The sequence below is a fragment of the Pholis gunnellus genome (assembly GCF_910591455.1).
Source record: "Pholis gunnellus genome assembly, chromosome: 12".
NCBI lineage: Eukaryota > Metazoa > Chordata > Actinopteri > Perciformes > Pholidae > Pholis > Pholis gunnellus.
In genome coordinates, this window is record NC_136539.1 from 11,016,779 (window position 1) to 11,028,972 (window position 12,194).

Sequence of the window (12,194 nt, forward strand, 5' to 3'; positions counted from 1 at the left end):
TAGGATAATGTGTCACATTCACTACAAATGATCCTGCTGAGGAGACAGAGAGGGAAAGTGAGGACCACCATGCAAAGTCACGTGATGTGAAAACTATGAATAGATTGGGAAGAAGTAGAGTAAGTGTTGCAGGGTCTTTGTTTGGCCCGTCAGATATGTGTGTCCCATTGTCAATCTGGCCAACAAGCTGTTCCTCCCTCTCTTTACTGTAATACCCACTCTGCTTTGTAAGGGACAAAGGCGTCTCCCTTTCATCTCCTGCTCCCAATACTGGTGTCAGTCCTGGTTTATTTTTTATCATATAAAATAAAAAAACATAACATTATTTTATGTTGAAATAGTCTTACTTCCGGGTCACCTGGTGTCTCTCTTCAAAAGAAAAAACAAAAAAGGGATTTACAAAAACGCAAATCGGCTCTGCCTCGTTGTTTGACTTTTGTTCTCGTATTTCTCTCGTATTTTGGTATTCAGACAACAAAAAACTGAAAAAGGCTGTGTTTTTCCGTTTTTGGTTTAAAACGAAAAATACATAATATTTCTGTATTTTCCGTTAAACGATCACACAGACTATCTAAACGTACGGACCAAGTCGGCTGTCTGACTGTGTTTTTCGGGGTGGAGTCTGGCTTGACCCCAGTCAGAGGAAGAAAGCATTCGCTAGCAGACCAGTCGGAAGCGCAGCTGCTGCTCATTACGTTATTTTACAGGTAGATCACAGTCTCGAACGAGCCTATCGTTAATGGATGGAGCGCGCACAGTCTCTGTTTAACTTTAAATATAAACTATGGGGAACGTGTTTCTTCAGGAGTACCACGATGCTTTTACTGGTGTCGACGTTCTTGAGCACAGCTATAGAAGGTATGTAGTCGAGGCGAAATGCTTCTTTTCCTTTAAGAACTGACGACAATGCTACAATTAGCCTTGAATGACGTACACAAATAGAAGAAAAATAGAAATGTCAATAAATACAATAGAAAAATACATAACAGAGAGGCGACGACAGAAATGTTTTGCGAATTTGCTCAAAGGCAGAATAATAACGGCATATTCTCTGAGCCGAACAAAAGGTTTGACTAGTTTAAAAATAGTCGAGTTACGTTTCATCTGTGTTGTGGAAAACTGACAACATTAACATTGGGATGAACTTTTGACATTTTATTTGACAATAACTGAATAATCGGGTGTTAACACCTGCCTCGTGGCAGACAACAAAGAAGGCACCGAGTCACAATGTAAACAATAACCCGACAATGAACTAAACTGAAGCATGATCATGATATGTAAAGGTAACTGCTCAGTACAGGGTTGTGTTTTTAATGTGTTGATGAGTTATAGTTAAGTTTAGAAAACCAAAGTCCTTTAATTAATGCTCGTCAAACACACGTGCCCGAACAAAGACCTGGCAACTTCCCAATCTATTTAGTGTTCACGTGGCTTTGCATGTTGTCCCATCTTATAAACTGTTTGAAAAACAATGAGGTTTGGCAAAGCTGCATCAGTTGTTAGCGTTGTTATACTGCTGTATTTTATGGTCTCTGTCAGATGAGCATAACTGTTTATGACAAATTATATATTTACTATTCAGTCCTTTCAAAACATACCATACATATGCTACTATGATGCTCAGCTGCCTGTACGGCTCCTGCCACAGGGCTCTGAACATCTTGAACTTGAACTAAATATAGAAATATCAATATCTATCTCACTGTACAGTAGGCCTAATGCCGGAGTTGTCACAAAACATGTGGGAATAAAAAGAATAACGCAGTGAAACATCAAACAGCCAAAACTACCTCTGTTTGTTGTAACCACAATGTAATGTATATTTATATAATACTATTTGTATTTGCACTCTTCCTACTTTGTATTGCAACAGCTGCAGGTATTTCCATCCGCAATAGACGATGCGCCCAATCAGCGATAAGGAATCCTTGCTCAATACATAACTACCTTTTTCAGTCTCACCTTAATGAAGTTGTTTTTTATTTTTTGCTATTGTGTTTCCTTAAATGTAGTGTTTTGTGAAATGTCGTCATGTTTTCTGAAATTACGTGTTTTGACCCTCAGGGCCACCATACCTATCATCCTTTGTCTCAACAATCACAAATTCAAGAGTGCAACGTACAAATTATCAGTCTGTTTGCTGACGTTAATTTATTGGACAGTAAAGTCTGTTGACTGATGGTGTGGCGTTGCGTTATGGGACAAGTTGAGCCAGGTTCAGCGTCACGCCTCCGCTGTGCCAGCAGAGTGGTGTCATTGAGATGAATCTGAACATTACACTGTTTAGAGTAGACCTAAACTAAGCCGAAGTTTCCAAAACATCATTATTTTGCGAAAGCCTCAAATTCCCCCTCTACTCTAAACTCAAAGCCAGCGTGGGTTTTTGCCAGCCTAGGCTGGTCAGATACTCTGCTCAGGGCTGATGTGAATGCTTCCATCCATGTGTGTTTCAACTGGTTTGTGCCTCCTAACTTGGGATCGGGTTGCCTGATGAGATTTTCTGCACCTTACAGCTCTCCGGGTGATTGGCGGAGACATGACCGTGGTGCTAGGAGGGACGACCATCTTACCCTGCAAACTCATCGACGCCGAGGACACCGTCATCCAGATATCGTGGCAGAAGGAACCTCAGACTGACAATTTCCTTACAATCCTGTCTGCAACTGGACCACTATTTCTCAACGGACATGATAAACGATTTCAATTTATTGGGAACTTTGCGGACAACAATGGATCTCTACAGTTATCCAATATCAAATTGACAGATGAAGCCACCTACACGTGCATCTTCACTTTGTTCCCCAGCGGAAATGTCCAGACTGAGATACATCTAAACCTGCTTGGTATAATGCATTATATTCAAAATGTGAATCTCTGTGTGAGAGATAGAGAATAGTGTTGACCTTCATGCTCGCACGTTGACTTCTCTTATTCACCGTTACTCTCCTAGTGCCTCCGGTCACAAGCCTGAAGGATAATCGTCCTACTTTGGGTACTGAAGAGGTTTCCCTCGCTACTTGCATGGCTGCTGCTTCCAAGCCTCCTGCAAAGGTGCAATGGCTCACTGGTACTTTGGGAGAAAAAGTGAGGCCAACAAACAACGTCACCCAGCATGCCAACGGTACGACTACCACAGTCAGCACGCTGTTTGGAGTTCCTACCAGAGAAATCAACCATCACTTGGTCAAGTGTGTCGTCACCAGTGCAGCCATGTCGAAAGAAGAAAGCCTGCCCTTCACCATACAGATCTACTGTGAGTATACAAATGTCACTTACTTATGTAGTTCAGTGTGGCTTTGTAGCACAAAGGTAGTAAAACTGCCTGTGCCAATGCACACTGTATATAATCCATCGGGCTTAATCATCATAATATTCTTCCGGGCGAAAGTACAAAAGTTTGCCGCATGCAGCCTGATCGAGAATCGTATGCTATCTATTTTCTAGAGAGATTCGTCCAGTGTTTTTCCCAAAAATTGCGAAAAACTGAGCAAAGTTTCTACATTCACTTTAATGGGGTTTCGGCGTGAAGAGAGCTAAAAAAATACTTAAGTTTGGGCCCACATTGACTAGCCATACCTTAACATAGAAAGATTATTTGAAGTTTAAAATGTTGACAAAGCGCTGGACTTTATTGAGCCAAATGGGCATTTTGATAGCCAGCACTGTTTTCATTAAGTCAACATTTAAATTTCAGGGAAATGTTCGGTCCGTTTCAGATTTTCTAATGTGTGTGTATTGCACGGAATGTTCAGCGCTATAGTGAGGACATAACTATCAGAGTGGAGCAGAGCAGGAAAACATTCTGTGATTTTTTTTTCCAAACAAATTGCTCCAGGACCCACAATATTTACTCTTTATACACCATTTTCAGCCCAAAAGCTTGTACATGTTGTGCTGGTCGCAGCCAAGTGTCCAACAGACTTACACATTTGGCTCAAAAACCAACTGCTCCATTAGACTCCATGTTAAATCTGACCACTAATTTCTCAAAGAAAGCAGACGGTACCAGTTTTGTATATTGCTCTGGAGCTCACATTTTTAACACTACAAACTCATATTTTGGCACTCAGACTGCTTTTTGTTAACGAGGACAGAATAAAGACAGGTCATGGTTTGGCCAGTAGGTGTCAGCAAAATGCTTTCTCAGGTCATTGTGTGTAGGGCAGCTAACAACACAGCACATTTAGCACAGCCATACAGTAGCAGACATTCCTACAGGGCTGGGCTGGAATGTTTTGCAGGAGTCTGGAGCCAAGTTAAGGTCCTTGAGATAAACATGCATTCAAACTTCCACAGCCGCTCGCAATATACAACATACCTGTGAAATTTGCAAGAAAAATTAGGAATGCCCCTTCCTATCAGGCATTTTGTTTTTGTCTGCTAAAGTCTATTTTCATAATAGAAGGCCTGAACTAAAACACCTAACTATCTAATCTAACTATGAAGCAAAGAATTGCTTGTCTGTATGGGGGAAAGTCCTTCGCATACCTCGAGAATCGTTAATATCATACTTGGTGGGTGTGTTGCTGTGCGGTTCATTGACTCTTCTTGATCCACCATTTGAATGAGATAATGAAACGTGAGCCAATGACAAACCTTGTCTGCAGGCTCCACCATAAAAGAATCCTGTATACTGTTTCAACTGTCTATTGTCAGTCATTGGAGCATTGCTGTGTGATATATCACCATGACCTTGATTTACCCACTCTGACATAGTGTTGAGAAACGGATGCCTCTGAAAGTCAGAAACCAGTAATCTCTCAAATGCAGCTAATTTAGGAGCTCTTACCAGCTTGAACACTACGTTCAAGATCTTTGTCAATTGTAGATATTTCTACATCTCTCTCTCCCTCCCTCACTCCCTCCATCCCAAGTATTCTAATCCAAAATGTCCTTTTAAACTATTTAACATGTCAAACCAGGTGTCCTTGAAAGCAAGCCAACACTGTAGAACAAGTACACGAGATCTTGATCCTCAATATTCTTCTGATATACTGTTATTTTCTCAGTTACAGCAATAACACCTCATTCCCTCACTTGTCTCTCGCAGTCTCACCCATTGAAGTGACCATCAGCAAAAGATCGGAGGATTCATTTGAATGCGTGACTGAAGCCAACCCAAAAGCAGCTTTTACCTGGAGCAGGTGCAGTTGCTTGAATGAACCGGACAAACCAAACAAAGCAGTATTTCTCTTTGACCTTGAAACATCCTTTGGTTTGTTTTTCTCACAAGCTTTGTACAAAGGTGAGAGGGTTGTTCCAAACATCTTTTGTAAGTGCTCTGTTGTTACAAAAAGCTTTGACAATTAAAGCTGCGAGCAGCGATGAACGGGCCCTCGCCTCCCCGGCGCGTCGGGCTCGGCCGGCGGACTCCGGCCTGCGCGTCGGAGAACGTCCGCGACCGCGGGACGGCGCGTCCGCGAGCGAGACGACGTCGTCGATCCCGCGTGGACCGCCCGATGCTGGAAACGATGCTTTGCAAATAGTACTATGCTAAGGAAAAATGACACCGAAATCAAAATGGCCGACTTCTGGTAGGTTTTACAGCATGGTGCCAAGAGACTTATTTTTAAGACTTATAGTTAAGTCTCCGCAGGATACGTGTGCCTACCGAGTTTCGTACGTGTAGCTCAAACGTAGCGCTGGGGCTGCAAGTTTGAAATATTGTAGGGGGCACTACAGAGCCAATTTCAAAGGGACAAGGCCAAAAATCATACCACATACTTCTTCCGATGCCTTTGACACATGTGCAAAGTGCCATGAATTTTTGAGCATCCTAACCTACTATGCTATGGAAAAATGACACCAAAATCAAAATGGCCGACTTCCGGTACAGTTAAGAGCATGGTCCCAAGAGCCTTATTTTTAAGTCTCTATGTGATACATGTTCTGACCAAGTTTCATACATGTACGTCAAGCGTAGCCCCGGGGCTGCTCTTTTGAACTGGCTCGGAGGAGTAAATAAAAGTATAAAATATGACATTTGCTTTTGCCAGTAGGTGTCGCTATGAGTTATTTAGTTTTATGAGGATTGAATAATGTACCTTGGAGTTATAACAACTTGATTTTTTATAAAAATGATGCAAAATGGCCACCACGCCACGTCAAGGTTCTTCGACGAAAACTCTAGCTCTAACTCTAGAACTCCTCCTACACGCTGGCTCCGATTACTACCAAATTTGCTGTAGATCATTATTGGATGTATATCACTCAGATTTATCAAAAGCTTTTTGATAGCTCTTTGCGTTGATAAGATATGGACCAATGAACTTCCTAGGCGCATGGCTTAATATCAATACACATAACTTCTCAACCATTTGTCGAAAATTCACGAAACTCTCAGCATATGTGCACATCGCATCCCGTAACATATCCTGAGATTTTTGTTGCATTCAACCAATAGGGGGCGCTACAGTAAACCCGCAAAGTTGTGTTTTTTGGCACATTTTCCATTTTTCAGCCTCCGTACTTCAACGAACTCCTCCTAGAGAATTTATGCGATCGCCTTCAAATTTGTTCAGGATGCTCTTAAGACCTTTGTGATTAAAAATTATTAAAAGCTAGAGTTTTCGTCGAAGAACCTTGACGTGGCGTGGCGGCCATTTTGCATCATTTTTATAAAAAATCAAGTTGTTATAACTCCAAGGTACATTATTCAATCCTCATAAAACTTCTTGTGCATGATGCCACTTCAAGCCTGAACGCAGATCAATTGAAAGAAATTAAATAACTCATAGCGCCACCTACTGGCAAAAGCAAATGTCATATTTTATACTTTTATTTACTCCTCCGAGCCAGTTCAAAAGAGCAGCCCCGGGGCTACGCTTGACGTACATGTATGAAACTTGGTCAGAACATGTATCACATAGAGACTTAAAAATAAGGCTCTTGGGACCATGCTCTTAACTGTACCGGAAGTCGGCCATTTTGATTTGTATGTCATTTTTTGATCGATTTTGGCCTATTTCTAGTCGCTATACTTTAACGAACTCCTCCTAGGGACTTTGTCAGATCCACTTCAAATTTTTTCAGTACAATCTCAAGACCATTGTGATTAAAAATTATCAAAAGCTTTACTTTTGACGGAACGGCTTAGCCGTAGCGGGCGGCTACTTTACGTGATTCCCCATGCAAAAAACTCATGTAACTCAACTGGACTTGTTCCAAACGGTCCCAAACTTCACATGCTTGATACCACTCATGGCCTGAGGATGTCTACAAGCTAATTTTCACTAGAACTCACAGCGCCACCTGCTGGCGAAAGATACTCTGCGTTTTCTGACAAACACCATCCGATTTACATGACTTTTACACAATGTGGTTTACATTTGACATAGAGCAACATAATGCATGTTTGCACGTGTTCCATAGAGCCAGGCGGCGGATACAGGAAGCATTGGATTATTTGCAAAGCATAATTTCTAGCAGGAGTAGAAACGTCTCACTCGCGGACGCGCCGTCCGACGGTCGCGGAAGTTCTCGCCCGCCCTGGCCGGAACCCGCCGGCACCCCGACGCGGCGGGGGAGGCGAGGGCCCGTTCATCGCTGCTCGCAGCTTTAATTAAACTTAACTTTTTGTAAATGCCTCAGTCCATGCTGAAATTCCCTGAATAGTAGTAAAATGACAATCTGGACAAGAAGTTCTAAATGGACGAACTCCATCTGCAGATGAAGATCATGTGATTAAAGAAAGCTACCAAATGGACCATGTGATCAGAATACATAATGATGTGTGATGAGATATTTAGCCACAGTTTACTGTTTATCATTAGTCTGCTCTTCGCTCTCAGACCTTCTCCTCCTACCAAGGCTGCCTGTGAGGTTGGAATACACAATCATAAATTGAAAAAATTTGATAGAAAATTCACTTATTTGCTATTATTCCACTCTAATACAGTAGCTGTTGGTTATCTTAAAAACAGTAAACAGCTCTGTTCTGCTTCCAGCCAAGAATAGTCCAGCACAAAACCCCATGTTATTCAGCTAAATAACATTTTTAAACTTCAGTTATTTTCAGATTAATCAAACAAGATACGACGTGTTAACTGCTGAGCTTTTGAGGTGCTGGTAGGCAGAAGGGAAACAACACAATAAGGTCTTGAGTTCGAAAAAACGTAACATATCCTCCAGATTAAGAACTATTTATTCAAATTTGGCAAAACATTTCTGACTTAGTTATAAGTCTTTATTTAGCTGTCTGTTGAGCCTTGTTTGTCTGTTTCAGATCCGAGCAGTCGATGCCTCAGTCTACCGTCAGAGTAGAGGGTGCAACACTACAGTTTCTGAGCATGACCTCTGACCTGAATGGCCTCTACCAGTGTGAAGCATCTAACCTATATGGAAGAAAACACAGCTACATGTATGTGCATGTGACTTCTGGTGAGTTCAAGTTTAAATTTGGCTTTATGTTTTTGTCAATTGTGTTAGTGTGTTCTTTGCATTTGTTCCTGTTCTGTGTTTGAGTCTGTTGTGGATGTTGCAGAGATTGCACCCAAATTAATTGATATAGGTAAACCTATGGGCTCCTGTGGAGAAGCTTGGACACCAACGCCTGGAGTTGAATCCTAGCATGTATTTGAAAACCAGGACACACTGGAGAATTTAATATGTATCGCATTTGGCTGTGAAATGCCTTTGTATCCGTCCAGAAGCTGAAAAAATCTGACTTGAGTCTGCTTACCCAGCAGTGGTGGGCCGTGCATTTTATACCTGGGCCTTCACTGCTGTCCTGCAGCTGAAACACAGCTACGGTTATTATTTGTTTCGTGTCAAAATATAGCCAACACCTATAGCTAGAGTGCGTATCCTCTCTGCTCTGACTGCAGCGCAAGGCGCATATGTGTGCTTTGGGGCGGCGGAAGGGCTCACGGCAGCTCGCGCTGCTCGTTCACAACAGTGCAGAACGTACGTGCTGTAACGTCAGAGTCATCAGAAAAGTCTCCAATAACACCAGAACAAGTCGCTAGATTTGTCACTAGTAGCTTTTGACAAAAAGTCGCCATGAGGGTTTGGAAAGTCGGCAGATTTAGCGAGAGAGTCGCCAAGTTGCTAACACTGGCACCGGCTAAATATGTCCCCAGAGCAACATTGGACGTAACAATGGTTCCTATCACATATTAAACCAAACAAAAATCCATCTTCATACAAATAATATATAAACAAGCATATTAAAGCTACTGCAGATGTAAAAACAAACGCATTTAACTTACCAGAGCTGCTGTTCACTATTTAGCTGCTGTTCCTCCTTTCTTTGTTAAAAAAGAGTTTAATCTCACGGTTGCTCAGTACATCCGTGTGTTTTAGTTCCAGTAAGAAGTCCTTCTCGATTCGTGGACACCAGTGAAGACAGTCGAGCCTCCCCAGTTGTATTTCTTGAATACGTTTTAATGCGTTTGAGGGCTGAAAATGTCCGCTTGACAGAGGCAGCAGATATTGGGATTGTCACTGCCCAACATGTCAGCTAGCCCACTGACCAATCACGTACTTGTAGGCCAGCTAGTAGGCTCTGGCAAAAGTGATTAAAAACAAGGAAGAAGGTTACGGTTTTGTTAGTTTAGCACCTGGCCGATATGGGCACAAGGTTAATACCTGTTCAAGCTCATTCTTTGGAAAATATCATTTTAGATTGCTACGGTTTTTCTGTTTTGTGTCATTAATGAAAGAGCTCAAGCTAACAAACTGCTGTTTCCGCTCGAAGGCACCACCGTGTGATTAAATGTAGCATGTTCGAGGGAAGGATAGGGAAGATGCTAAACAGTGTTCAATAACGTTTGTCTTTATTTATTTTCCTCATAGTTCTTACGGTGTGTTCAATAAAGATTTATGGACCATCAGTTAAAGACTGCAGACCATTATTCAGCCGGGGATGCTACAACCCGGACAATTGGAAGGAAACGCGACCCACATTCCACCTAATGAACCATGGGAAATAATTTAAGTCTACGAATAAAACTACTTAAAAGTCAAAGCATGTCCTGACAATCCCGACCGACGGAAATGTGCAGAAGCGTAGCGCACACCGTCTGGTTCCCCTCCAGGTTAACATTGTTAGCTCTCTTTAAAAAAGAAACTCAAACACAGGGAACCTGCTTCCACTAGTTAATGATGTTGGGAGATCTTTTTCACAGCAGACATTTTGGCTTGTCGGAGCAGGAGAAGCTCGGCTGCACTGGTATTATTGATATTATTAAAACTGACTCATTTAGATGAGCATGTTTCAGGGTCTTGGGCTCCCTCACAGTCCTGGCTGGAAACTAGATGAACTGAGCCTTCATATATATAATTTCGAAATTAGTTAAGAGGACAAAACATACTAAATAGATACATATGAAAATGTTAATTACACATTATATTAATGTATGGTACAATATGTCTAAGCATTTAAAATAATGCATTATGTGTCTGTATACTATGATCCTTTAAGAGTCTGACTCCACTACACATCAAAGTGAAGAATGACCAAGTTGCACACTGAAATTTAAAGCTGGATGTTCGATCAATCATCGATCAGTAAATCACTAATCACAGAGACAAACTGTTGCTCATTAAAGCAGCCAGAAACAAACAGTAACCAGGTATTTTTTCCTCTCCATGTATTAAAAACCCAGAGCTCAGTCTGATCTTATCTGATTTAAAGGAGCTGAGAGGCCACTGGTTTGTCACAAACTGAAGGATAAACTATATTTGACTAGATATACCTGATTAATTGTTAATGTATATCAATTTTTCCTGTTACTGTATTCTTCTCCCTACAGGAGCCTGCCCTGCATGTTGGACCTTATTTGGGCTTTTGCTTTTCATGATTGCCTTTGGAGTCGCTGCATTGTGGTACTCGTATAAAACCGGGAAATGTCTAAGGTACCGAGTACAGTAGTACTGCACACACTTAAGTTTAATATACGGTACGACTGCTCAGTATATAAAGGTATATTTTATATATTATGGAAATGTTTTCTTGTGTGTTAATTGGGGACAGGACAGAAGAGGACACACGTGGAGAGAGGTCGAAGGTCCCAACTTCTGGCTCACCTGAAGAAGAAGAAGAAGAAGCAGCAGCAGATCTATGAGCTGAGGTAGAAGAAAAATATATAATATTGAATTTGTTAGAGAGCATTCTGGCTCGGTTTTATTACCTTCAAGTTATTGACCTTATTATTACAGTTTTTTTATATTAATGGCTTAATTTAAACTACAATATTGATCTCTATTATTTTGTATAAGTGTGTGTTTACTGTATTACAGCAGTTTTTTCAGTTTCGTGCCTTTCTTAAATGTTCTTTCAGCAGATATGTTAAAACTCTTTGCAGACTCATTTAGAATCAAGTGCATGATTTTAATCAAATGTTTCAAATTGTCTGCTATAGGCATCTCTTTGATATGCGTGGAAGCAACAACCTGGAAGAGAGTTGGCCTACTGTACAGGCCGCCAACATTCCTGACTCAGCTGGTTACTGAACAGATGCAGCTCTACAAGGCAACATCTACTGCTAATACCAATGATGCCATTAAATGCCATGCAACGCAACAGAAGTTACAAAATGAAGGTTGAAAAACTGTAAGTTGTCGAGCAAAAGTGGTAACATCAAATATTTTATCCTGAAGGGGAAGTTGGATTAACTGACTTTCACAATGTTAACTCCATGTCAAGTGTTGTCTATTTTGTGGGCGTGGGTTTGACAGTTTGTGGCTGCGTCATCATTTACAGCATGTTTTCCCACCAACAGCATTAACTGCTGATGACAACAGAAAATGATGAAGCATGTTTTCATGCACACAAGAAGGTGACTGGCCAAGAAATGATTCATGAGAAATTTCAATAGAAAAACTTGAGATTATGGAATGAAAACCTGCCTATCGTAAAAAGAACACGTGCAAATAGACAAAACACAGATTTGTGACCTGTGTTTTTAAAGTGGAGAATATCTTCTATTAAGAGTGTTCTGCAGTGCATTCAACTCTCTGCCACCTTAGAATACAGTATAAAACTGAACTGAAACCACTGTATGATTGGACATACGACACACACTTTATCTTTTTGCACATGTGTTGTCTTTGTATGTAAACGTTGTGTTAATCTGTATCATGAAGGGTCTGTAAATTATCCCTAAATAGGGCAAATCAGTAACCTAGATCAGAGGTCCCCAACCTTTTTTGCGCCACGGACCGGCTTCATGTAAGACAATATTTTCACG

At 41.2% G+C, this 12,194-nt stretch overlaps 1 protein-coding gene across 1 annotated transcript; it reads left to right on the forward strand.

Annotated features, from left to right (window-relative positions):
• The first annotated feature begins 751 nt into the window (after positions 1-751).
• LOC306704036 (poliovirus receptor-like) lies at positions 752-11,963 on the forward strand. Its single transcript, XM_079170247.1, has 9 exons — positions 752-858; positions 2,517-2,846; positions 2,954-3,256; positions 5,054-5,187; positions 7,794-7,819; positions 8,228-8,382; positions 10,758-10,860; positions 10,979-11,075; positions 11,367-11,963. The coding sequence occupies exons 1-8, from the start codon at positions 816-818 to the stop codon at positions 11,067-11,069; spliced, it is 1,185 nt and encodes a 394-aa protein (XP_079026373.1). The 5' UTR covers positions 752-815; the 3' UTR covers positions 11,070-11,075; positions 11,367-11,963.
• The last annotated feature ends 231 nt before the right edge of the window (positions 11,964-12,194 follow it).

Excerpts from the sequence above, each read along its gene's own strand:
- LOC306704036 (XM_079170247.1), top strand. The coding sequence starts at position 816 with ATGCTTTTACTGGTGTCGACGTTCTTGAGCACAGCTATAGAAG. Across the intron at positions 3,257-5,053 it reads CTTCACCATACAGATCTACT|TCTCACCCATTGAAGTGACC; the intron begins GTGAGTATACAA and ends TGTCTCTCGCAG. Across the intron at positions 8,383-10,757 it reads GTATGTGCATGTGACTTCTG|GAGCCTGCCCTGCATGTTGG; the intron begins GTGAGTTCAAGT and ends TTCTCCCTACAG.